Below are 24,881 nucleotides of genomic sequence, written 5' to 3' on the forward strand. Positions count from 1 at the left end.
TCCTCCAACCACCACCGCCTTCGAGCCACACACTTGACGTCTACTCTCGGCACGTGGAAACAACTGAACAGCGACAACCGACAGATTCGAAACATACACAGGTTCTCAAAGCACACCGCCGCCGCTGGCAATCAATTGTCGCGTTGCTGCTCTTTTGAGGGTGCACTCTGTCTCGTGCAACAGGTCGTAGCATGCACCACTCTGGCCAACCTTGTCTTGTCTCAACTGGTGAATCCAAAATTTAGGACAGGGAGCTCGTACATCTCACGGGCGAGGAGAGGATTTCTTCCCTCCGCCAGCCTTCTGGAGCACAGGCGACAAGTTGAGCGTGCAATTGGTGGTAAATTCCTGTGGAAGCATCGGCTTTCTGCCCTCCCCCAGGGCGGAGAGCTTAGCCTTCAAGGCACGTCGGAAACCTGGCGTCGACACGACCACGCACGCGGCATCCCTCCCGGACCATGAGGCGGAATCGCTCCCCGACATCGCCCTCGCCCTACCGCGCCCTCGCCCACGGCGCCGGCGCCGGCGGGGTGCCGGATTCCATCTCCCTCCTCAGGTCCTTCAATGTTGACACGAACCCTACTCGGCCCATGCGGCCCTCTCCGCTGACTGCCTCGACCATACGCGATATGCCACTCGATTTGGTTGACCGCATCAGATCCTTTCCCCTATTCGTGTCTGCACCCGATGAATTCTTGGCCGCGATCGGGAACCACCTAAGGCCGCAGGTGCACGCAGCCCAAGATCATATCCTTACCGAAGGCGACGATGCCAGAGCAATGTACTGGCTGGTGCGCGGGGTAGTGGCTGTTACCTCACGTGACGGTGAAGCCATATACGCGGAACTCAAACCCGGCGCCTTCTTTGGCGAGATCGGCGTGCTAATGGACATACCCCGGACTGCAACCATCGTTGCCCGGACAAAATGTCTGCTTGTCGTCCTTAAGAAGGAGGATCTCCAGGCCGAGTTACCAAAGTTTCCGGATATGGAGCGGGCGATCCGTCACGAAGCTCAAGAACGACTGAACATTCTCAAAAAGAAGCGTCAGGAAGGAGGGCAAGCTATCAAGCCGCCCTCGACCCTCATCAACGGTGTCAGAGAGCCAGCGCCGGGGGAGGTTTCCACTGGCGAAATAGGTACCATCAGGGAAGGCACAGTCGTCAACTCGAAGAAGAGGAAGTCTCCTAGCCCCGGAGCCATCGAGGATCCTGCTGCGGGAAGCGCTCTCGGCAGTGGTTTTGTCAACGTGCGAAGGACATTACGGGAGTTGCCCCTGTTCTCAACGCTGCCTCCGGACATTCTCCACCAGCTGGGTTTGAGTGCCCAGCCAAAGACTTACTCGCCCTTCACGGACATCGTCCAGCAAGGATCAGCGGGCAACGAGATTTTCTTTATTGTGCGCGGGGAGGCAGAGGTAATCCACGAGACTCAAAACACCAACGAGCCCTTCAAGAAAATGACCCGCGCGACATATCTCCGGCCAAGATTGAAGGCCGGTCAGTATTTCGGTGAGGTAGCCAGTCTTGGGCTGTCCGAAGGCCGGACAGCGACTGTGCGTGCCATCACCACGGTCGAGTGTCTGATGATACCTGGTGACGCATTAGACACGCTGTGGAGCCGCTGCCCGCCCGACATCAAGTCGCAAGTGGAAGAGACGGCACGCAAGAGGTACAAGACGTCAGACGAGGACATAGAAATGGCGGATGCCGTCCCGAGAGAGCGCGCCAGCAAGTCGGACCCTCCCACGCCGACATCGCCCAAGGCTCTGCCGCATATGACCTTCACGACCCCTTCAAAACCCGCGTCCCCCACGAAAGATGACAGCGAAACCATGGAACCCAAGGATCCGGATCCCTTCTTGAGCGTGGATATGGAGAACATGCGGAACAGGAGACGCAATTCCCTGGCTCCACCTACTCCTCAATCCGACAACTCCTCGCCGATAGCGTTGAACGGGTTCAGGGTCCACCAGATGGAATCGACGCCGCTCCGTTTCTCCATTCCCCAGTCCCCTCCCGACTCAGAAGTACCTGTCAAGCGAGCCCGAACGTTGCCGCGCCGGCCTCACCTGACTTTGGTCCCCGCTCTCCCCGACGACATGCTGGTCGCAGTCTTCCGGTATCTGGACATTGCTGAGCTGATGCGGGCGCGACTCGTTTCCCACCACTGGCGCAAGTTGTTGACGACGAATCCCAAGGTGTGCTTAGATCTGGACCTGTCCGAGTACAATAGAAGAGTCACAGATGTGGCCATCAAGACAGTAATTGGCCCTTTCGCCGGTACGCGTCCCGAGACCATCGATATCAGCAACTGTTTCCACATCACGGATGAGGGTTTCCGTAGTTTGTGGGAAGCCTGCGGTCGCAATGTCAAGCGGTGGCGCATGCGGTCGGTGTGGGATGTGTCTGCGAACCAGATCTTGGATATGGCGGAGAATGCCAAGGGCCTTGAGGAGATCGACTGGAGCAACTGCCGCAAGGTTGGTGACAACCTACTCGCCCGCGTTGTCGGCTGGGTGGTTCCTGAGCCGCCACCACAGCCGGCGCCCAGCAAGCAAGTGGTGATTTCCAGCTCTACCGCCAAGTCGAAACCTCAGAAGGCCGCGACCCAGCAAATCCAGCAACGGGCGGCGGCCAACGTCCCCAAGCCGGGCACCATCATTGGCTGTCCTGCCCTCAAGCACCTCAACCTGTCATACTGCAAACACATCACTGATAGGTCAATGGCGCATCTCGCAGCGCATGCGTCCAATCGCTTAGAGTCACTATCCCTGACACGCTGCACGTCCATCACCGACGCGGGCTTCCAGTCGTGGGCCCCTTTCCGCTTCCTGAATCTGTCACATCTATGCCTGGCTGACTGCACCTACCTCTCCGACAACGCCATTGTTGCTCTTGTCGGTGCGGCCAAGAACCTGACGCACCTCGACCTGTCTTTTTGCTGTGCTCTTTCCGATACAGCAACGGAAGTGGTCGCGCTCGGCCTGCCACAGCTGCGAGAGCTCCGTCTTGCCTTCTGCGGCAGCGCCGTTTCGGACGCGAGCTTACAATCAGTGGCTTTGCACCTGAACGAACTCGAGGGCATTTCGGTCCGAGGCTGCGTTAGAGTCACTGGCGGCGGAGTCGAAAACCTACTCGAGGGATGCGGTCGGCTACAATGGGTGGACGTGAGTCAGTGTCGGAATCTCGAGACCTGGATCCGAAGCGGAGGTGTCATGCGATGGGGGTTCGACGAGCGTGGTGGCAACGGCCTGTCACCTGGGCAGGTGCCGCTGCCGCTGCCCAACCCGTCGCGCACTACGAACCACGTCGGCTTGGGCGGACGACCACTGAGCTTCCGCCGAAGGACGAGAAAGCCCGTGCGGTTCATTGTGGAAAAGGGCTCGTTCAGCCTCCGATGAAGGAGACGGACGAGGGGGGGGCACGTGATGCTTTATGTGAGATGTTTGTACGATGCGGCTGGCGTCAACGGAGTCGACTGTTTGGGAACATAGAACAAGCCTAGTCAACGGATGAGGCACGGTGTGCAAGGTCTTTTACAGGATACTGAATGACACTACGGGGTATCATGTTTGGATATTTTAACGGGCTAAGGATAGACTGGATATGGCGATACCCTGTTCATTTGACTATCGAACACGAAAAAAGCGTATGATGCTATCTCTTGTAACCCGTCCCCTATGCAACCCATCAAGCCTTCTTCGCCCTGTCCTGCTTCGGAAAGCCCACTCCCAGCAGGAATGCGGCCCTTGCTAACCCAGCCAGCGTCGTGATGCTCAGAGCGCCCCAGTCCTCGACGCGCCACGTCAAGGGGCTCAAACGCCCCTGGACGCGATACGACGCAAAGGTCCCGTAGAGGAGAAAGACGTCAACGACGAAGAGGGAGAGCTGGTAGATGCGCCATACTTTGAGGTTGTTGGGCGCGGCGCGCAGCAGCAGGATGGATAGGAGGGCGTTGGAGAGGAGGTGGCCGGCGATCTGGGCGTGCAGGGGGAGGTTGTACTCCTGGAAGGCCGCGGGGTCTAGGGAGGCTGCCGCTGCCGGGTGGGAGGTCGAAGGGTCCAAGGAGGAAGCGCGGGTGTAGTTGTCCGGGAGGTACGAGGATGTCACGGTGTGCGGGGATAGGAGGAAGAGGGATGTGCCCCAGAGGGCAATTAGCGGGTCGAGGAGGGTGAAGAGAGCGGAGTAGGTTTTTGGGATTTCGGAGGGCATGGTTGTTTTGTTGGACACGTTGGTTCTCGCTACGGGGCTTTTACGCCGTGTTGGGACAGTTGAGCTGTCTAGGCTGATGTGGTTGACGGGTGTGTCTGTTTTGTATGTTTGGGCGGTCCGAAGTTGACAATGTCGGTGATCGGTCCCTACGTCCCGCTGCCGGTGGGATACCAGTGGGATACCAGGAGTCAGGACCCCTCTTTAGTATTTGAGCAGAGGTTCTCGCAATAGTAATCAACGGAAGAATTGTGTGAGTGAAGATTTGGTAGCCGTTTCGGAATGTTGGTCAAGTGAGACTACATTGGCCCATGACCCGGCCTCGAGGGGTTCTAGTGTGCCGCCCCCCCCCTCCCCTCTTGTGAAGTTCCTGTACATAGAAGGGGGTCTCACGTTGATGTCATCGGGTCTCCGCGGGGCCGCCTGCCGCCACGCAGCATACCTAGTAGTGGAGGGAAAAGAAAAAAAGAAAAGAAAAAAAAAGCTCCGAAGCCCGAGGGCCGTGCTCGTCAAGGGGCAGCAGAATGAAAAGGAAGGGAGGGAAACGCCCCGAGCTAAGGTATAAGGAATAGGGCGCCATGTGGTCCGGGCGGTCCTTGTTAAGCTCGTGGGGCGGCGGCGCACGCGGGAGTTGAGGGAGCTTGGGCCACTTCTATCGGGATTACGTCAGCGGCAGTTTTTTTTGTCTTTCTCTCCGGGTACAGCACCTCGGGCCGGGTGCGGGAGGGTTCCATCTTTTTTAGGCACGTTTTCGGCTTCGGTCTTCGTCCTCGTTGGGAGGCGGCAATCAACGTTTCCAGCGTTGCTTGTGGCGGGGACTAGGAAAGAACATGAGGATGGCTACACTTTTGATGACTGCCTCTACTCTTGAATGTCTTTAGGACGATCACGAGTCGATGGAAATTTACTCTCGCAGACAAGCGTGCTGCATGACATTGACAGCGAAGGGAGCTCTACGTGGCGCCTAGTCGGAAACTTACGGACACGGTGATGTCGATAAAATGCTGCAGGTGAGGTAGCTGTCTCACTGGGGTGGTTCAACACGGCTGGCAATCATATCTAGAACCCCTCTCGTGTGCAGAGACGGCGGTTCGTGCAAGGGCTTCATGCAGGACCGCGGCGCTGACATGCCTGTTGCGGAATAGCCCCCACGCCTCCGCGCAGCGCTCCATCCTGCTGATCAGTCGACGCTTACCAGGCCATCATGGTCTCCCCATTCCCGTTGCGGTGCTTGACTATTCAGTTTCCCGGTGCAGGACGACACTTTGGTTGAATCCTTCCGTCATGCGACTGCTCGACACAACCAACTTGGAACTAAGCGAATTCTACGAAGGTCGAGTGCCGCCGTACGCCATTCTTTCGCACACATGGGCCAAAGAAGAAGTCCTCTTCCAGGACCTCGAGGGCGACCCGTCAACGAAGGTGGGGTGGACAAAGGTGCAGTCTGCGTGCCGCATAGCCCGCGGCCAGGGCTACGCCTGGATATGGATCGACACGTGTTGCATCGACAAGTCCAGCAGCAGCGAGCTCTCCGAGGCCATCAACTCCATGTTTAAGTGGTACCAGGGCGCCGAGACATGCTTCGCCTACCTCGCCGATGTCCCCTATGTCGAGCCCGGGACTTTGGAATGTGCTGACGCTTTGGCTGACAGTCGATGGTTTACGCGCGGCTGGACTCTGCAGGAGCTGCTGGCTCCGGTGGCGTTGGACTTTTATTCTTCGGACTGGAGGCGCATCGACTCGCGATCCACTCTTGCAGAGGTCATTGGGAAAATCACAGGCATCGACAGCATGTACCTCTGCGGCGAGACAACGGTCCTAACACTCGAGGCAAGCGTGGCTGAGCGGATGAGCTGGGCCTCAAGAAGGCGGACGACGCGGGTCGAGGATCTCGCATACTGCCTGCTGGGCATTTTCGACGTCAACATGCCGCTGATCTACGGAGAAGGCACCAAGGCCTTCAAGCGACTCCAGGAGACGATAATCAGGGAGATCGACGATCAGTCCATCTTTGCATGGGGTGAAATCATCAGGGGAAACGCTTCCGTCCCGAACCGGAGCCGGCGGTCGCTCCTTGCGGAGAGCCCGGCGGATTTCAAGAACTCTGGCGATGTAATTCCCACCTGGAACACGGCTCTCGAGACTCGGATACGAATCGAGCACAATGGAGTCACAATCATGACGCCGCTCCTTAGAGAAAGACCCTCCAAGTGGGTAAGGAAGAACTCCTTCATCTTCCTGGCGCCCCTTCTCTGCCGGCGGAGGAGCGACCTATTCAACAACGTCGCGCTGTGCCTCCGCAGCACGATGCCCCCGAACCGGACCTCGGACCTCAATCCCGAGGGAACGTCGTACACCAGGGCCTCGGACTCTCTGCTCACCTACCCGAGGGCGGCGTGGGCGAGCGAGAAGCTCTGCTCGGCGTTCATCTACTTTGATGCCGAGCGCAGGTGGCAAGTAGCAGACCGTCCCGACTCGCATTCGGGATGCGCGATCCGCACGCTGCCGAGAGGATATATAACGGGCCCCATATACTCACACGCCTGGGGCCGCGTGGACGAGATGACCGTCTTCCCCCTCACCGAGCGCCTGGTCCTTTCGTACGGCCTGACGTTCCCCATTGTCGTCCGCCTCGAAGGCCCGGGCCGGGGAGATCTCGCCCTCGTGCTGCAATACCAGCACCAGTCTCTCGACGGCGACGCACAAGGCGGCGTCAGGTTCTCCCCGGATCTCTACTGGATGCTGACACGCGTGGTGGTCGTCCCCCGGGGTCGGCGATCGAAGACGTGGCGGCCATCACCCTGACCGAGTCCGAGGAGTGGCCGGCGGACTACGTGCGCCAGATATCCGTCGCGAAGAAGGACACCGAAACCGGCTCACTGCTGTGTACGGACCCTTTCCGGCTGAGCCGGCTCGAGACTTTTACGCGGTTCCGCGTCGGGGTCTCGCAGGAGGCCGTGGTGCATGGTGGCCTGCTTTTGGTGGATGTTGAGGACCTGGAGGGGGAGAACGTCTCGCCCGAGGTGCACCACAATGGGAATTTCATCTCCATGCATGGCTTGGGTAGTGGGGAAGATGGTGTTTGAAGGCTATGATCTGCATGGCGGGCCTTGTGGGTGCAACTGTTTGGGCTCAGATGTGGAAGGTGATGGCGTCGACTGCCTTCCTGGCGCTTAATATGCTGTGCAAGGGATGTAAGGATGCTGTAGCTGTCCCTTACAGACATGCATCATAACATATCAAGAGTTCTCGAGGCTTCATTATATCACATCATGTTATCACCCAGGCCCAAGGCTAGGAGATGTGGTGACCTCGTTGTATTTCACCCGGCTGTAACATCTGGTTTCAGCCAACCCTGGTCCAACGCCTAAAGTGCTATTCAAGATGCACCACACCGCCAAGCTTACTCCAAACCATCCTGAATAGTCAAGTACTCGATATCATGCTCACGCTTTTGACAATTCTGGAACTCCACCCCTCTCAATTACTCATGAAGTTCCTGACCCTCGACGTCCGGGCCAGGCCCGCCATACTCTCCCTCCTCATCATCCTCATCATCCACATCGTCCTCGAATTCTTCTTCCCCGTCATGTCCGTAAAAGTTTTCCACAACCTGAGCCTCCAAGTGTAGCTCCACACCAGGCAACAAGGGAGGAACATCCCGAATCCGTTCGCCAAAGACATCATACCCGGGTATCCCAGCGTACGCGCCCCCGTGCGTGTCTCTCATGTGCTCGTAGCACGCTAAGCTCTCTGGGTAGTGGCTCATACACACCCAGCAGATATGGGTATGACAGCTCTCGCATTTCAAGTGGTTGCAACCCCCCGTCCGCTCGAGAAATGTCCCGCACTGCGGGCACCCCTTGATGTTGAGGGCCTTCCTGAGTTGGGTGTTGGCGTCGTCTTCCGCTTTTTCGCAGGAGACGTCCTCCTCGTGTTGCGCGTGGCAGGCGCTGCACAGCACGACCAGACAGCCCGGGCATCTGGCCACCGGGTTGACGTTGGCTTTTTTAGGGGTGGGCCGATAGAGCTGCTGGCAGCCTGCCGTCGGGCAGTTGCGAAGCTTAAGAGGGCTTCTCCTGACGTAAGATGTCAAGGAAGACTCGAGAAGGCGTCTGTAATCGACCGTTGGTAGGACGGCTCTGAGCTCGGACAGGGGAAACGGCTTCTGGCAGGACCCTATGTTGCCGATGCACTTGATGGCGGTGTCTGTGACGGAGACGGCTGCCGATTTAGTCAGATGGGTATAGCAGTCCAAGCAGTAGACGTGGCCGCAGCTGGACTGGATAGGATCCGTCGGCTCCGTCATACAGACCGAACAATGGGACTCGCTCGAGCTCTCGTCGTCTTGTAGGCTTAGCGCATCTTCAAGCATATGTGCATACTCCTCTTCTTTGGAGGCGTCGACTTCGAAATGGCTTTCGAGGATCCTCCTGACTTGCACGGCGGAACTTTTATCCGTGCTAGTCACCTCAAGGCTGATGGTCTCAGGAAACGCATGGTCGAAGACCTCGAAATTGACTTGAGGATAGTTCGTGCTCACACGTCCTAGTGGAGCTGCAGGGTTGTTTATCCATCGGTAAGGAATGACGAACTTTGTCTTGAAGAGGGCCTCTACATGGAGGACCCCGCTGCGTTGGAAGGGCAGCACGGTATCGTTGTACTTTCTAATGGCGCGGCGTGCGTCTGCCTCGTCGACGAACCGTACCGTCGCGCTTGTCATGCGTTCATCGGCCGTGTTCTGGGGGCAGAGGTCGGATGCCAGAGGGCCGATGCTCTCCAGTCTTTCAGTGAGTGCCGTCAGATCCGCGAGTCTGTCTTTGGCACGATAGACTCTTGGAGGACTGCCCCGATCCAATTAGGCGTGAGGTCTTGGGGTATGCGCTTCACAACGTCGGCATGGGAGAGGTGAATCGGGAGTCCGCTCAGCTCAACTGCGGTCCTCGAACAGGGCATAGGAATCACCTCGGCACGAACGTGACGATCGAAGGTCTTGATCAGTCTGTCGTGTACCAGGCACGCCAGCTCTCTTGCCTTACGGCCATCTCTAAACATGAGCGTTGCGGTCCTGGTCGGTTTCCGCCACGTCAAAAGGAGCGTGCAAGAGTCTGTGACTGCGTACTGCCGTGCTGGGAGCCATGGGATGAAAGAAGGGATCTCCTGGACGTCGTCCGAGAGGAGGGTGCCGTGTTGTTGGTCGATCTCCTGGAAGCCTCTGCATATGTTTTGAGCGAAGTACCTGTCGTTGGCGGCCAAGTCTGCGAAGCGGATGGTGCCTCGTGTGCCTTCTCTGACGAATATCTGAAGCTGATGGGCGTCATAGCTGGAAATTGCGGCGAGCCCCTTCCAGATAGACTCGATTGAGGCGTCGGTGTCGATGTCCCATATGCGAATGGCTTTGAAGTCGGTAGAAAGGGAAACTCGGGTGACTTCGGCGCCGGGGCCGAAGCGAACTTGGGCCCCCATCAAACTTTGAATGATGAACCCCTTTGTGGGATCCTGAGGATGCAGGAGAGGTTGTGGAATGATTCGAGGAGGAGAAGAGGTGGAGAAAGGAGTAGTAGATAATCGGCTTCTTTGATTCGCCATTGCCGTGGTTTTCTTGAACAACAGGTTTGAGGAGAATGGTATTGTTTGATAAGATGAGCTCAATGGAGCAATTCATCAATGCCTCGTTGTGCTGGCCCAATCACCTCAAGCTTGAACCATGCACATTGAAGAGAAAAACAATGTTGGAGAGTCAGACAGAAATATGTGGATTGAATGAAAAACTCAACGATTTGCTAGATACAGATAGATGAATTAATATAGAAAAGAAGCCAGCGGAGATAGGGTCACTGTTGGAACCAAAATTGTGTGAGTGACGGATGGAATAAGCTTTGAGCTCTTCCAAGATCATGGAGACTTATGGGTCGGCTGAACCATCTCAAATGTAACGAGGCTTACCACAGCCCATCGAAAGCAAAGCTGAAGTGACTGGAACTGCTCGGTGAATCCGTCTCAGAACATGAAGCTTATTAATTATATGCGTGACACCTGGCGCCCCGGGCCACGATCGAGAAAAGGTGAACAGGTCACTGTTGAACTTGACCTCGCCGTCAGTTCAGAATTTTGGCACGATTTTAAACTTTGGCTCCCTGTACATTACCCTGGTGAGCTAGGCTGATTGTTACTAAAATGGAAATCAGAGCCAGATGCCTGAAGTTTGATACTCAACAGATGGTTTGATCAAAAAGTCGGCTCGTTTGAATGAACAGATGATCATCAAGATAGGTAGTACTACATCAAGCATGGGCAAAAAATTGGTCCAAATCAAAGTAAAATGAATCAGTAGTATGTATCGGGCCTTTAAAGCTAAGCTACTATATACATAGAAGTCATTAAGTCATCCGGGCTGAGTCGGATCCGACTGTGATAGATGCTTATTGGGATGGTTTCCCTGAAACTCCACGCTGAAGCTGAAAAGACAGAAGACAGCGTCAAGCAACCGCTTAGCAGGCGGAGAGTGAGGTCTGGCCCTTGCAATTGGCGGTGGTGGTGACCTTGGAGCTGCTGCCGCTGCCCTTGTTGACACCCTTGTACTCCTGGCAGACCTTGGGGACGCTAGATCCGCAGGTGCCAGAGATGGTGGCAACATCGCCGTAGTTGGAGTTGATGCCGACCAGCTCCTTGACGTTCTTGGCCTTAACGTTCTTGACAATGACGTTACGGGGACCGCCGTTGTTGGTGCAGTCACCGCAGCCGCGGTACAGCTTGCCAGCGGTGACAACAGTGAAGCCGTCAATAGTAACAGTGCCGCGGCCGTTGTGCTGAACGACCTTGTCAGCGGCGTTCTGAGCACCACCGCCCTGGATGAGGACATCGCCATTGCCAAGGGCAGAAATGGCGTCTAGAGAAACAGTCAGAACATTAAACAAAAAGGCATAATGTAAAGCAGTGGGCAGACGTACCTTCGCAGACGTCACGGAACCAGACGTTCTTCAGGGTGCAGGCACCCTTGCAGTGGACACCCTCGAGCTGGTTGGCGCCAATGATGACGTTGCTCAGAGTGGCGCCGTTCTCAAGGATGAAGACAGCAGAATCACTACCAGTGTCGTCGTCAGTGTCGCAGGCACGACCACGGTCGAACTCCTTGTTGCCAAAGTCCTTGGATCCCGAGATGGTAGAAGGAGCGGACAGAGAGACGATGGAACCGCTGCGAGTAGGGATGTTGAGGGTCTGGGCCGTGGCAACGGTGGCCAACATGGCGGAAACGAAGATCTTGGTCTGCATTATGAAGAATGATGCGGATTGCTCCTAAAGAGGCTGGAGTTGAGAGATTGAGAGATGGTAAAGAGGTGTCTCGAGCGAGCGTGATGAGGAACAGGAGTCCAACACTTGATGTCGGCGGAACTCAAAGAGTATTTATGATATTCGGACTTCCTTTCGGATATCGTGACAATCTTGACCCGGAGGGGATGCAAAGATTTGCTTACAGTAAGGGAGTTTCACATTGATCGGAACAGTCTAGAACGTCCAACGCCGGTCACGAGTATCCCAATACCTCCACCTTACATTGATGAGAGCCAACGGTCGACGAATCTCCTTGGTGGAAATTCCCAAGAACACTTCTATCCTAAAGAATCAACATTAGCTTCCTACCGTAGGGTGCTCGCCCAGCTACGTGGGTGGCTATCGTGATGTCCCCTAAACATCCTTGCCGGCCACGTACCGGTCCCATCAACCCACCAATGGGCTCTTCCTGGACCTGACAGCCGCCAACCTGGTCCCTGTAGTCGAGAAAAAGGTCTGGCATACCTTGGTAGGTGGGAGCGGCGTGGTTCTTCTAGCTGTGAGCTCTGTCCTAATTTTTACAGGGTCCGTAGGATACTAGGGTGGACATCTTATCGCTGTAGACAGGCCGTGTTGCAAGCTTCCAGTACTGGGTGGGAATTGCCACTATGCATCTGGCGGCTTTCATGAGGATAAACACTCGAATACCCTACATGGAATTGCTCTGCTATCAAGATAGCAAAGGACTGGACTGTTGGGGGTGGTTGTGGCCCCTGGCTGTTGCCCTTGTGGATTCCGGAACCCTTGATGAACCTCCCTGCTTCATGCCAATGGCAGCGCATGATGGCCACACTAATTCCTTTCATAGGACTTGGCAGATAGTTACCCAGCACCGCCAGGTAAACACCAACTTCGAGCATAGCCCTCTTCAAAGTGTGTATGTATCATCGATAACGGAGGCCGAGACTGCTTAACTCGTGCTAGGGAGGTGGTGTATGCGCGATCTTTTGAGGAACCGCCTTGGATACGTACTTATACATGTGCTGGGGGCGTATAGGTAGATAAAGGGTACAAAGAGATCCCGAAGGCCTCTCTTCCAAATGATGATGATATGGAGAGTTGAGGTCAAGAGAGAGCGCAATCCTCTAATTCGAATGTCTGGGCTGGCAGAGTGCTGCTCTGAGGCCCCATGCATGAAGTACCGCCAAGATAAACGAAGCCGGGGTGCATCGCACGCTAGTCGCAAAGCAAGACAGTTTGACAGAGATACAGTAGATAGGGGGACAGCCCTCAACGTGGCGAAGTGTCCACAGAAAGCTGTTGGAAAGATGGCGTGAGCCGGCAATGTTCTCCATAGGGAAACACCTTGAGGAACGGTGTGGTCGAAGGCAGCCGGAATCGGCAGGTGGATGTATTGAAGCCAGCAGACTTATTAATCTGATATCAGTGGGACAAAGTGACATTTGGATCACGAGGTGAGCAGAAAATCCCCAACTTGCAGCTGCGGTTTAAGCCTAAACAGTAGCTTACTCGGGCGCATGCAAAATAGAGTGGTAGGCTTCTGGCATCTCGGGGAAATTGGTGACACATCACTTCCCCTTACGCGCAGGAGCTAGGACGAAGTTCTGTAGCTGACCACGCATGATAGCCACGGGGAGAGTGATTTTCGGGGCTTTTCTGTCTCGGTAGATCATTGTCAGCTACCGGCCTTTGTGCCCCGGCACCATGGTATGGATTCAGTGCTTTTCTCCGTATTATGGAGACGGAACATTGGCGGTATTTGCGGATGCGTCGTGAAATTGGAGAAATTGGACGGACGATGCCAAGTGCTTCGGGTCAAGCATTGTGCGTTCGGACCAACGCCCCTTTGAGATGCTTGGCGCTGCAACCCTTACCAAATCTCACCGCACCGTTGAGACTCTTGCTATGGGATTGGCCAACTTGTCATGAGAAACAATATGTTCCGTGTCTTGGCAATGCGCCAATCCTTGTTGGTGCCAAGTCGCTGTGGAGCCAGCAACTCATTGACGGAAATCCTCTGTTTCCATCGATCAGCAACCCTTCAAGTCAACCACTTTCCGAGCTATTAGGCAATGGCAAGACAACGAAGAGGGGTCAGTACCCAGTCATCGCTTGCAAAGTACAAGCAGACACTCAGTGTAGTACTTCGGTTGCCCGCAATCGACGCATTCTTTGCACTCTTCGAGAAGGTTAATATACAACAGATTGAACATATTGAACATGTGCACCGGGTTCAACGATTGGGCAACTCTGTCGAAATAGGAACAGAGGGATGGATTGACAAAGCTTCATACCCTCCTTGCACCGGCAAGACGCCAGTCTAGTCTCGAGACCTCTATAAAATCATCATCTCGCTTAACTGCAACTCCGTGATTCCACCTTCGGTCATTATGTAATGTGAAGAGGCGTCCCGGAATGCGGGACAAGACTCCATAACCACTAGCGATAACATACTCTGTGATGAGTATGTGCAGTGCCTTGAGTTCGGGATTCTGCTCTCTTCTAACTTTTGGCTGTTGCAACAAGACTTGCAACTCTTGAGCGAGAGTAAGTTTGCGCTTTCATCTGCCAGGATTCCCGTGCCAAACTTAGTCGGCGTCTTGAAGCCAGCTCTAAATGCTAGATTTTCCTGGCCAAGGGCTCGAGTCAAGAGTGCTAGTGGTTCCACCACCCTTGTTTCGACATACGCAATATGACATGCCATGTAGTTGAAAATCGGATTCCGATTACAGCATAGGTGTATCTTGCATAGTAGGGATCATGGAAGAGTTCACAGCTCGCAGATAGCTCAGTCCGAGATGTGCCAATTCATACAGGTCATGTTCTGGTTTGTGCACAACAGTAAAAAGACTTTCATGCCATACTTCACCTAACTTCAAACGAGTAGTGACGATTGACTGGAAGAGAAAGCGTCTACCCAGTAGTGACATAAGCTACTAATGGCTTGTGTTTGCTTCTACGGACAGGGATATTGCCGCAAAATCTGTATGACGGAAGGTCGTGTCGAAGTTATCAGACCTTTAGCTTCTAGTAGGAGGTACACTAGCCATCAAACAAGCCGAGGAATAGTTCAGCCAATTGCAAACTAACAAAATAGAATTTGAGAGACAGACTGAAGGGAATGGAAGCAGGCAACCCTCGTGGTTGGTACCGATTCATATGCAAATTCTTGTTTTGCGACTCTAAAGTTTTGTTAAGCCACACGACCAATATCAGGATCAGAAGAACAGGAGTGTCCTTGTAAAGTGACCCAGAGAGCTAACACTTCGCATCATATACCTCCGTGTTTGATCATAAGACCCTCACAACGTGTTATCGCTCAGCATTCGCCCGTCGCGCTCCCTCCAACGCAAGGTGTGCCAGTACACTCGAAACCTCTCGGACTCGCTGCGTTATCGCACAAATACGAAGCAGCGGCCGTGTCGTTTGGCAACCGCAAATTGACGTTGAAAAGTCCGATATTCGTACAGGGAGCAATTGCGCTGCATTGAAGACTGGCCACACGAGCCGACTTGGTCGTGCCCACCATGCCGTCAACAGTAATGTCTCGAATCTGGAACTGCGAGTTGGTGCAGTTACCCACACCAGGGGCGCCGCGGAAACGGGTGCACTGGGATATTGAGAAGGCGGCACCACGCATGTCTGCTACGGTGAGATTCTTAAATGACATATTTGAGGCAACTGTCAAAGCTTCAGGTCAGCAATCAACTTGAACATAAGATAAGTTCAGATGGCCCATACATCCGAGCCCACCACCACCTCCATTTGGAGGATATCCATTTTGATCGTCGGTCCAAGTTTTGAAGTAGACCTTGGGTCCTGATTAGCAAACTACTTCGTTGTAGCTCCCAAGGCGAGGACCAACCGCATGAAGAGTGTTCTCAAAAAAGCAGTCCTCGACGTTCAACCACTCGATCGTCTCGAATTGATCGTTGTATTGCCCGATACTGCCAAGTGCGATTCCGAGTCCATTGTAGAACCTTGAGTTAGTGATACTAACATTAGTACTATTGGCCTTGAGAGAAATGCTGTCGTCTCCGCTATAGACCGTCCAGTTGTTGAACTTGATACCGGACGACCGTATGGTATCAGCGCCGTCAGTGTTGGCTGTTCTGGTCAGCATGCAGGTAAACCTTCACGCAAGGGTAGATTTTAGAACGGCTTACAGCTTTGAAAGCGATTTCCGGTATTGTTGACCAGGATGCTATCGAGAATCAAATTGTGAGAATAGATGATGGACATAGTCCTGCCCCAAGTCAGATGTAGCCAGGTGCAACCCCTTTTTCCTCCAAAGGAAACCTACCACATCTGACTTCTTAGGAAATTCACACCCTTGACAGCGGAGTTTTTCAACCCGTTAAATGTGATTGCATGTGGGCGACCAGGGTAGTTGGACGTGTTCGGCTGTTGCCTAATCCACTCATACCAATAGTCGCCATTGCCATCGAAAGTGCCCTTTCCATGGCCATTAATGCGGACATTTTCGCCGCCGAGGATGAAAGCAGTAGACTGATTTTGGTATCCGACATCCAATGAGTTTGCGAGCCAGTATGAAATATTGGTGCTCCACTGAAAGATTACGCAGGTCTCGAATTAGCAGATTGCCATCAAGTGAAAAGTCTTGGTATTGTTTGGTTTGGCGCACCATACTGATTGCGCCAATGTGGGCAGGATGCATGTTGTGTAACTGTGTAACGTACCAGAAGAGTTCCTTGGAGGTCAATTTCAACGTCGTCCAGCCAAGTAACATTTAAAGCTGAGTTGACATAGTATGTTGTGGGCTCAAACACAATTTTGCCGCGTCGACCGCAATTAACAAATGCTTCCAAGATGGCCGGCGTGTCGTCGGTGGCATTAGTCCCGCTGGCTCTGACGGTGCAAGTCTTTCGTCCCACTGCCTTTTCAGCCTTTTGAGCTACTACTATACTCGAGAAGGGGATAAGTAGAGTGCAAAGCAAACCAACCGGCCAGGAATAGCGCATGGTGGAGCTAGCTTGAACAAAGTCTCTCAGCCGAGGGCAAGGGTAGCCTGAGAGCTGTAAATGGAACTTGTCAGATTGGCCGAATATGAGTAGTGGCTGATTGAATGCGTCCCATCTCACCAGTAACAGCAACGGTGGCCGAGGGGGTTAATACTCGTCCAGCATCGCCAAATCGGCCTTATCTCAGCCGAGCCCCCGCGATGTCAGGGTGGTATACCGTCTTTCGCGCTCAGCTTTAGTCGTCGGACTGCCTGGGTAGCATCTAAGTGACGTCTTTGCCGCCCCAACGGGTTGATTTCGCACGAATCATGGAAAAAGCCGAGATTCCCGTGCCCATGGTTACTCGATGTGCTGTCGATCGACTGGCGACGCCGAGGTGGGGTCATGTGGGGAAGACCGCTTCTTCACAGAAAGAGTTGCGGGGGAGAAGCGACAAGAAATCAAATTTCGTTCTTCTTTGCAGCGAAGTTACCCAGCAGAAGCTATATCAATCTCAACTCAATTTCGGTGCGTAGTGTTGAACCAGATTATGCCACGGTTTTATATTCTCTTGCTCGGGCCATTGGTCTGGAAGTTGTCGAAGCTGTGTCACGTAGCTAACGTGGAAGCTTCAAAGGCACCCAGGGGAACCCGAGTGGTTTCCTAGGATACAGCACGGCATAGATCAGCAGTGAGAAAGAACTGGTGGGAAGCAGATTGGACTTACCGCGGAAGCGCAAGATGTCGGCCTAGGGAGAGAAATGTCACAGTGGAGTTGGAGGAGCACGGAGTCACCATATATATATCCTCTCTCCGCCACTAGCGCAAGTCATTTTCTCGACTTACAAAACTCGGTTGAGTTTATAATACTATGGCATACTTTGGCAACGCTGCTAATTCTTTTCGTTGTTAGCGTCTCGGTGTAGTTATTGTTGGCACTGCTACGGGGGCCCATCCCGGGCTTGTGGACAGTAGGCCGGCGGAATGGATCCATTAAGTCAGAAACGGTTCGCGGTATTGTAAAAGAATCTTGACAAAATTCTATGTACCAGTTTGCCAAGAAATCACGCTTCTGAAATCGTGTGATGTGTTATATGAATGCCCAACAGATGATGGATGTCACAGAATGGCGCATTACTTTCAAGAAGTCGAGTGTGCTACAAAACTCTAAGATGTGTTGATGCCTTCATAAATGCCGAGCTGTGAAGAGCTTTTACAAGATTCTTCTTCTATTCTCTTCGGTAGACAGGAAGAACCTAAAAAGGATCGCGAGGGATGATCGCTATATTCGCAACTCATGCTATTCAGAGGTTGTTTCTGCAGATAGTTCCCCCATATGCTGGGTGCTACTCCGCTAGGGCTGAAAGTGGTTCTGACTGGATACAGCCAATGACTCGTGTGTTACATGAGAGAACAAGACAACAAATAGAAGAAACCCGTTCTAAAAATAGTGATTTGAAGGAACAGTTGACCTGATCACAAAAGTTTGTGATGCGATGCGCCCCGAACTTCGTATTTACGAGAACGGGACAACCCAAAATTACAGGGCTTAAATCAAATGAGATTGGTAAAAGCTGAAATAGGCAGGGGTGATCTAAATGCGAAAAAAATGCCTTAGCAATGCTTGCCCTCTAATAAACAAACGCCGCTTGATGTGCCGTCCGGGTTCATTGAGTGGAACTCCACGTAAATCTTGCTTCCTTTTATAGAACCCATACATTGCTTCCGCTTAACTCGATTCCGTCTCCGTCTCCGGCTTGACGCCGTTAGGGTACTCTTTGTGAGTGGCTTCGCCTTTGGCATCGGTACGGAATTGCACTTCTTCTTCTCTGAGCTGGGCCATCAATGTTTCATTGGCCCTCCAAACTGGCTTGATCTCGAAAAGTCTATCGACCTTTTCAAGTGGAACACCACTGGTCTCGGGGATGAGGAAGAAAGCGAAGAAGAAAGCCAGGAACGAAAGTGATGCAAAAAAGAAATAGACACCGTATCCCATGGCTTCGAACATCTGCTCCGTGAACCGTGAAACGAGAAAGTTGAACAGCCAGTTGCTAGCTGTTGTCGCGCCACCGGCGAGAGAGCGGAAGTTTGGGTCAAAGAATTCCTGGAAGACGGAAGTGTTATTTAATGAACAAGCAATAGCTTTCGATATCAGGGTTATACTTACAGAGTTGATGACCCAAGGAGTGCCGTTCCACGTCGGTGTGTAGACTGCTGTCCAAAGATAAAAGAAGACAATGGCTGCGTAACCACTACCCGTCAGGTGATCCTGGGGATTTTTCGTCGGGTCTACTATGCAGACATATGCACCGATAACCCACATGCAGATGGAACCAGTGACTGCACCGATGAGCAAAAGCTTCCGTCTTCCAAGTTGATCTACAAGGAAGAGCAGCCACACAAAAGTCATGATGGCCTTGACGACACCAAAAATTCCAGTCATCAGGTTTACTGTGTTGGAGTCGATGCCGATACTCTAGTAGAAAACCGTCAGCAGCAACTCCACACTAAGTTCAAGGTCCAATACTTACCGAGAATATAGTTGGACTATAGTAGTTAATAGCGTTGATGCCACTACCGTTCTGCCAGAAGAACAGCATACAGCCCAAGAACAACCGCCACTGCAGTTTCGGGCGAGCAGCCAGAGCTTGGAAAGGCTGCCAAAATCCGGTTCCAACTGTAGCCTTTTGCATCTCATAGATCTTGTCGATGGCGGCGATCTCTTCTTGGATATAGATGTCGTTGGGCTCCAATTGACGAATCCAGCACAGATTTTCCATCGCTTCTTTGCGGTAATCCTTGAGGAAAAGCCACCGGGGTGACTCCCGAATCCACATCGAACCTAGCAGGAGGAGGCCAGAGGGGATCAACTGGACGGCAAAGGGTATGATCCATTGCGTGTGACCTGAGGGTATATGCGCTTCAACTCCATACTGCCGTTGAAATTAGCAAAGTGAACCAAACAACGAGCATTGGAATATCGTTGTCACTACTTACGTTGATCCAGAAGCCGACCATACCCCCTATCTGCCAACCGAGTTCATATAAACCAACGAGACGACCACGAATAGCTGGTGGTGCTAGTTCTGAGATATAGATAGGAATAATGTTCTGTAGTCACGTGAATTAGTGATTTGCGTTATCCACGCAAGCTCGAGATTCAAGGCTTTTCCTGGGTGCCTTGATCTACAAACTTGGGAGATTAGCCACTCACAGATGCAACTCCGGTTCCCAAGCCCGAAAAAACACGTCCAGCATAAAGAATTCCAAGCCCCAATCTACCGTTGGCGCCGCATGTTAGGCCCGCTCCCAATGAGAAGGTGGTGGCACCGATCGCCAAGCACCATTTGCGACCTATGGAGTAGCTGAGGCAATAGGTAAGCAGGGCGCCAAAAAACGCGCCAGCCACGAAAAGAGAAACGATGTTTTCGCTAATCAGGTTTCTTTCCGAAGTTGACAATTTGTCAATACCGAATTCTCTTCTGAAAGAGTCGAGTGCGACGGTTGTTCCGATGAATGCACTCGTGTAGCCGATCATGCAAGATCCGCAAGATGCAATGCACGCCAGTACATATATGCGCCAGTTGTAGACTGACGGCGGTGTCGGCCGCTCTTCGACGACTGCCAAAATGCCCATGGCCGTTTGGTGTGGCGGCCTACGATATGGCGGGTGATAAAGCGACTTTCAGAACGAGTGCAGGTTGAGTCAGAAGTCGAAGAGGGTGAAATGAGGAAGAAAATTGTGAAAAAAAGTAAAGGTGACAGTAGTCACTAAAAGTAACTGGTTGTCCCCATAGTCTGAATCTTCAGTGCCCCATAGTTAGGAGTCAGCGTTCTGGGGCTCGCGAGTTCTGGGGCTCGTGAGTTGAGAACTGGAGAACAACTGCAAGCGTGTCGGTGTCGTTGGTAATGCGAAATGCGATCGTCTAAACTATGCCGGCAATAACGATGCGGCTCTTCGTCATTTCCATCGCAGCCCAGCCATTCAGGAGGTTTCTTGAGCACAAAAAAATCAGGGATCCACAGAAGGCCCGACGGGGCCGAAACACCTTCCCGGGGATGCGTTTTCCCCCGTGGGAGCGTCCGCTTCATGATTTTCCCCATGGAGATAAGGACACTCGACCCGGGGCGACGAATGGGCGCAATACATATCTCAGACGAAGGCCCATACTTCTCCATCCTAGCAATGAGGTTTGTGGGCTACCGAAAAACCATTAGCTAGGAATTATGCGCCCATCGAGCCCCTCCCCCACGCCGGTCGCGGCTTACCGGCAAGGACACCTTCGCACGGGGTGATAAATGTTCACCCGGCGGCGTCCAAGCGTCGCAGAACTCCGAACCCGCTACTGCCCACAGGTAGCATTTATACACGACAGCAATGCTGAATTGAGGTGGCACTAGATTCTTCCGATTCATGGACTCGAATGTACAAGTCTGAATGTTTTCCCCAGTACCAATGCTTGACGTGATATTTCGTCATTCATGGATGGGCTCCACAGCACGTCGTAGAGGTCCGATAACGTTGAGTCAGAAGCAACTTCCACAGCCTAAAGGGTTTTCTGTTGAGAAACAGGGCATATCAACCAGTTGGTGAAACTGAGAGTGATGCAGTTGATTGATCCGAGGATTCGAGGGCGTGGTGATCAATGGCTTACGCAATCAGAGGCGAACTGCAAATAATAAGAGTGATGGGAATATAGAATGCGGAATCCGATATCACAAATAAGACATAAGGACGAGATGGTAGCTAAAAAATTGATTGCTGAAGAGCTGTGAAGACGAACCTTGTGCTGGCTCAGGTTCGTTCTGTATACACGTGTACGGATCATTGGTCCTCCAATTTGTCGTCCACTTGGGTTCCGTGAGCGCTCATTTCCAACAAGTAAAAGTGGAACTGTCCCCTTTTGGTCGAAACGGGGCCTTACCGCCGCACCTGATGGGGTGCGAGCTGTACGACTATGTGATTATCGTGTAGTCCCCAGATCAACAATATTACTAGAAAGCTAACAAGGCCTACGGGCACTGTTCTGCAGTACAGAACTCTAGGTCCCTGTTGTCAGAGACATCGGTATCTGATATTTGATCGCGATATAAAGCCTAGCACTTTCTAATAAAATGCGCGTTGTAGTTGTATACGATGGAGCAGAGGTGTCTGGTTCGATAAATCGATACCACAACTGATGTTGATCTAAAGCTAAAGAGTGGGAGGGAAGTCATGCTCTATTTTCGTGATCTCTGCTCTAAAAGTGAGTGATTCTGCTTAGGCGGTGTGCGTGGGCGAACCAGATAGACAACGTCTTGTGAACAATTATTTGGCGTTCGCGCAGCCCATGCGTTTCCGTTCGGACATCCAACCTGTAAAGCATTCAAAAAGCAGTGAATTCGCTGTATCTACCTCACAGAGCTCAAAGGGAAACAGTTGCGCATCTGGATCAAGGACATACTAAACAACTGTGGCCTCATTAAGGGAGGTTAAACTCTGCAAGTGTAGCACAGTGCATTTCGTGCTGTGATAGAGTGCTATTTGGGCACCTAAGCCTTCGTGTCTCTGAGTGATTCGGCTGACTACATAGATTTTTACTCCGGCTCAGAAACTGAAATCAATGTCTGATCTATAGTCTCAAATAGCTACTGATGAGCAGACCTCTCTCCTGACTGAATACATTGTTACTGACTACTTGAGTAATCCAACTGTAAAAACTAACGGGTCGTGGTGGCTGCTGGGTGGCCTATATACTTGCTTAGCCCGCGCATTTATCACGTATGTTGGGGAGTCTTATTTGAAATCTCTACTTACACTACGACGAATGAACTGTTTTGTACTCGAAGTGAACATGTAAAGTCCGGTTGAAAATTACTTGCAATTATCCACTCGTTGAGGGTATTGCCAGATCCTAATAGTCCGGCCTCTAGTCTCACAAGGTGGCTATCTGTGGGACTATGCTATATATGTTGTCAGCGCCTACATCCTCTACATGTTTGTCGAGTTAGTTCTCTGGTAAGGCGAAAACGTGTTCAGGGGGTCTCCGTAAAGCCAGTTTCGCCAATAAGTTCCAGTCCTCTTCTCCTCCTTCTCTAAATTTGAGGTCGCCAGGTTGAGAGTCAGACATACAGACGGTAGTAGTGAGTGTCTATAGTTGAAGGGTGAAAAGGAAAGAATCCTAACACTCGTCACGTGACTGTGCAAATCGTTACTTGGCTGTCCCTTTTAGGAAGGTGTTACGATTACCATACCCTCCGATAGGGCACTTGATAAGCATAACTCAGCGAAAAAAGTTCTGGTTGTGTAGGTCGACTTCTTCGCTTCACCGTTGACGGCTAAGGTACAGAGGTGGCCAACCTCACAGCCATCAACGAGGCCCGCGATGCCCCGGCCCAGTGCGACACTGAAGTCGAATGGTCGTCCTCTGAGAGGATCCCGGATCGTGAGAAGAACGACGCAGAAGGAGAAGCACCGCAAGATCCAAACATTGTGGACTTCGATGGTTCCAATGACCCAGAGAACCCGCTGAACTGGTCGACAGCCAGGAAGACAACGTCCATCGTTATTGTGTCCCTGACCGCATTGCTCTCGTAAGTTTCTGATACAAATCACTCCAATCGTTTGCTGGCGGGCTTGATGCCGGGCGCCAGAGCTAATCATCCATCTACCCTCCGTCCCAGACCCATCGGCTCAACCATTAGCGCAGCGGCGGCGGCTAATATCATGCAGCACTTTGGTACGACTGACGAGACGCTGGGGGCATTCATGACAACTATCTACCTGATCGGATACGCGTTTGGCCCCATGGTCATCGCGCCGCTGTCGGAGCTATACGGACGGGCTATCATGTTTCAGTCATGCACTCTCCTGTTCGTTATCTTCAACGTCGCATGCGCGGTGGCGAACAGCTTCGGCTCTCTGGTGGTGTACCGCCTGCTGGCTGGCATAGCTGGTTCATGTCCGGGCGCGTTAGGTGCCGGCTCTATCGCAGACATGATTGCGCGTGAGAAGCGCGGGGCCGTTATGTCTGCATACGTGATGGGCCCCGTCTTGGGACCGACGATTGGGCCTATCATCGGCGGCAACCTGACGCCGGCTGCGGGCTGGCGATGGGGCTTTTGGCTGATGGCTATTGCTTCAACTGTCATGACCGTCCTCCTCATCATCTTTGTACACGAGTCGTATCCGTACGTGATCCTGAAGAGGAAGACGGCACGGTTGCGCAAGCAGACTGGAAATCAGGGCCTGCGGTCGGCCTTAGACACAGGCAAGACCCCCAGTCAACTGTTCGCATTTTCTATACTTCGCCCTTTCAAGATGCTGATTTCCCCCATCGTTTTCTTGATGTCCGCCTACGCCGCCACCGTCTTCAGTTATGCCTATCTCTGCTTTACCACTTTCCCACGTATCTTTAAAGACCAGTACGGCTTTGGTAGCCAAGCGTCCGGACTAGCCCCCATCGGTCTTGGGGTTGGTTTTGTCGTGGGCCTTTTTTTCTGCGGTATGGTCTCTGATCCATGCTCCGCCTACCTGACACGGAGAAGTGGCGGTGTGAGCAAGCCTGAGTATCGACTACCCACATTGGTGGTCGGTGCCGTTTTTGTTCCCATTGGCCTTTTCTGGTACGGATGGACAGCCGAAAATAAGGCCCATTGGATTGTGCCCATCATCGGAACCTCCTTCATTGGCATCGGGATTGTTATTATATATGTGAGTCCTCCTAGGGCAACATCGTCAGCACACGCTTTCAGTAAGACTAATAAATGCACTGTACAGTCAACCAGCGCTACTTATCTCGTAGATGTATACACTGTTTATTCTGCATCCGTTATGGCTGCAAGTATCATCTTCCGCTGTTTTTTGGGAGCTCTGCTACCTTTGGCTGGTAGCGCTATGTTCGACGCCCTAGGAGTAGGCTGGGGTAATTCCGTCCTTGGGTTCATATCTGTTGCCTTCCTTCCTTTGCCTTTCATCTTATACTTTTACGGTGAAAGAATACGCAAGTTCCGACTTTTTAGGATGGAGTTTTAAAACGCTATGACACCCAAAATGTCACACTTAGTGCTGGATTGCACTCACTAAGACTCTAGTTGGAACCACCCTCATCACCTACCGCGCCATTCTCCTCACAAGGGCCTCATACAAAGCTTAATATTCTCCCGCCTATTGCTATAAAAGATAATAGTAAATCATGAATCGAAGAGTATTTGTATATCAAGTCTTCGACCGCCGTGCCGCGGTCCAGGCATCTTTAAGTGACGAGCTCATAAGTTTGGAAAAATGTCGAGGAGCGAAATGGAAAGAGTATCCAGTAGGATGCAAATCTGTCATAGTTGATCGGACGAACCAAAGTGATAATTCTATTCGTCTCGACTCTAGTCATAATAGATATCCGAGGTGGATGCCGGGACTACCTTGGTTGAGTCAAGCCCCAC

At 52.5% G+C, this 24,881-nt stretch overlaps 9 protein-coding genes across 9 annotated transcripts; 2 read left to right on the forward strand and 7 right to left on the reverse strand.

Annotated features, from left to right (window-relative positions):
* Nucleotides 1-458: 458 nt before the first annotated feature.
* ColSpa_03162 (F-box/LRR-repeat protein 7) lies at nucleotides 459-3,401 on the forward strand (the record flags this gene model as incomplete). Its single annotated transcript, XM_049269374.1, has 1 exon — nucleotides 459-3,401. The coding sequence occupies one exon, from the start codon at nucleotides 459-461 to the stop codon at nucleotides 3,399-3,401; it is 2,943 nt and encodes a 980-aa protein (XP_049125331.1).
* A 289-nt stretch (nucleotides 3,402-3,690) lies between these two features.
* On the reverse strand, nucleotides 3,691-4,212 carry ColSpa_03163 (uncharacterized protein; the record flags this gene model as incomplete). The annotated part of the gene is made up of 1 exon (XM_049269375.1): nucleotides 3,691-4,212. One exon carries the CDS (start codon nucleotides 4,210-4,212, stop codon nucleotides 3,691-3,693), a length of 522 nt encoding a protein of 173 aa, XP_049125332.1.
* A 3,481-nt stretch (nucleotides 4,213-7,693) lies between these two features.
* On the reverse strand, nucleotides 7,694-9,798 carry ColSpa_03164 (ATP-dependent RNA helicase DEAH12, chloroplastic; the record flags this gene model as incomplete). The annotated part of the gene is made up of 2 exons (XM_049269376.1): nucleotides 7,694-9,023; nucleotides 9,044-9,798. The coding sequence occupies 2 exons, from the start codon at nucleotides 9,796-9,798 to the stop codon at nucleotides 7,694-7,696; spliced, it is 2,085 nt and encodes a 694-aa protein (XP_049125333.1).
* A 902-nt stretch (nucleotides 9,799-10,700) lies between these two features.
* On the reverse strand, nucleotides 10,701-11,481 carry ColSpa_03165 (putative pectate lyase E; the record flags this gene model as incomplete). The annotated part of the gene is made up of 2 exons (XM_049269377.1): nucleotides 10,701-11,098; nucleotides 11,160-11,481. The coding sequence occupies 2 exons, from the start codon at nucleotides 11,479-11,481 to the stop codon at nucleotides 10,701-10,703; spliced, it is 720 nt and encodes a 239-aa protein (XP_049125334.1).
* A 3,340-nt stretch (nucleotides 11,482-14,821) lies between these two features.
* On the reverse strand, nucleotides 14,822-15,172 carry ColSpa_03166 (alpha-L-rhamnosidase rgxB; the record flags this gene model as incomplete). Its single annotated transcript, XM_049269378.1, has 1 exon — nucleotides 14,822-15,172. One exon carries the CDS (start codon nucleotides 15,170-15,172, stop codon nucleotides 14,822-14,824), a length of 351 nt encoding a protein of 116 aa, XP_049125335.1.
* A 27-nt stretch (nucleotides 15,173-15,199) lies between these two features.
* ColSpa_03167 (alpha-L-rhamnosidase rgxB) lies at nucleotides 15,200-15,744 on the reverse strand (the record flags this gene model as incomplete). Its single annotated transcript, XM_049269379.1, has 3 exons — nucleotides 15,200-15,313; nucleotides 15,335-15,609; nucleotides 15,669-15,744. 3 exons carry the CDS (start codon nucleotides 15,742-15,744, stop codon nucleotides 15,200-15,202), a joined length of 465 nt encoding a protein of 154 aa, XP_049125336.1.
* Nucleotides 15,745-15,801: 57 nt separating this feature from the next.
* On the reverse strand, nucleotides 15,802-16,484 carry ColSpa_03168 (alpha-L-rhamnosidase rgxB; the record flags this gene model as incomplete). Its single annotated transcript, XM_049269380.1, has 2 exons — nucleotides 15,802-16,071; nucleotides 16,203-16,484. 2 exons carry the CDS (start codon nucleotides 16,482-16,484, stop codon nucleotides 15,802-15,804), a joined length of 552 nt encoding a protein of 183 aa, XP_049125337.1.
* A 1,708-nt stretch (nucleotides 16,485-18,192) lies between these two features.
* Nucleotides 18,193-20,100, reverse strand: ColSpa_03169 (putative quinate permease; the record flags this gene model as incomplete). Its single annotated transcript, XM_049269381.1, has 5 exons — nucleotides 18,193-18,567; nucleotides 18,631-18,939; nucleotides 18,995-19,396; nucleotides 19,461-19,574; nucleotides 19,678-20,100. 5 exons carry the CDS (start codon nucleotides 20,098-20,100, stop codon nucleotides 18,193-18,195), a joined length of 1,623 nt encoding a protein of 540 aa, XP_049125338.1.
* A 2,728-nt stretch (nucleotides 20,101-22,828) lies between these two features.
* Nucleotides 22,829-24,200, forward strand: ColSpa_03170 (MFS transporter prlG; the record flags this gene model as incomplete). Its single annotated transcript, XM_049269382.1, is given in 4 exon segments — nucleotides 22,829-22,841; nucleotides 22,856-23,036; nucleotides 23,127-24,156; nucleotides 24,171-24,200. The coding sequence occupies 4 exon segments, from the start codon at nucleotides 22,829-22,831 to the stop codon at nucleotides 24,198-24,200; spliced, it is 1,254 nt and encodes a 417-aa protein (XP_049125339.1).
* Between the last annotated feature and the right edge of the window lie 681 nt (nucleotides 24,201-24,881).

This window comes from Colletotrichum spaethianum (genome assembly GCF_022836535.1).
Source record: "Colletotrichum spaethianum MAFF 239500 DNA, contig06, whole genome shotgun sequence".
Classification (NCBI taxonomy): Eukaryota; Fungi; Ascomycota; class Sordariomycetes; order Glomerellales; family Glomerellaceae; genus Colletotrichum; species Colletotrichum spaethianum.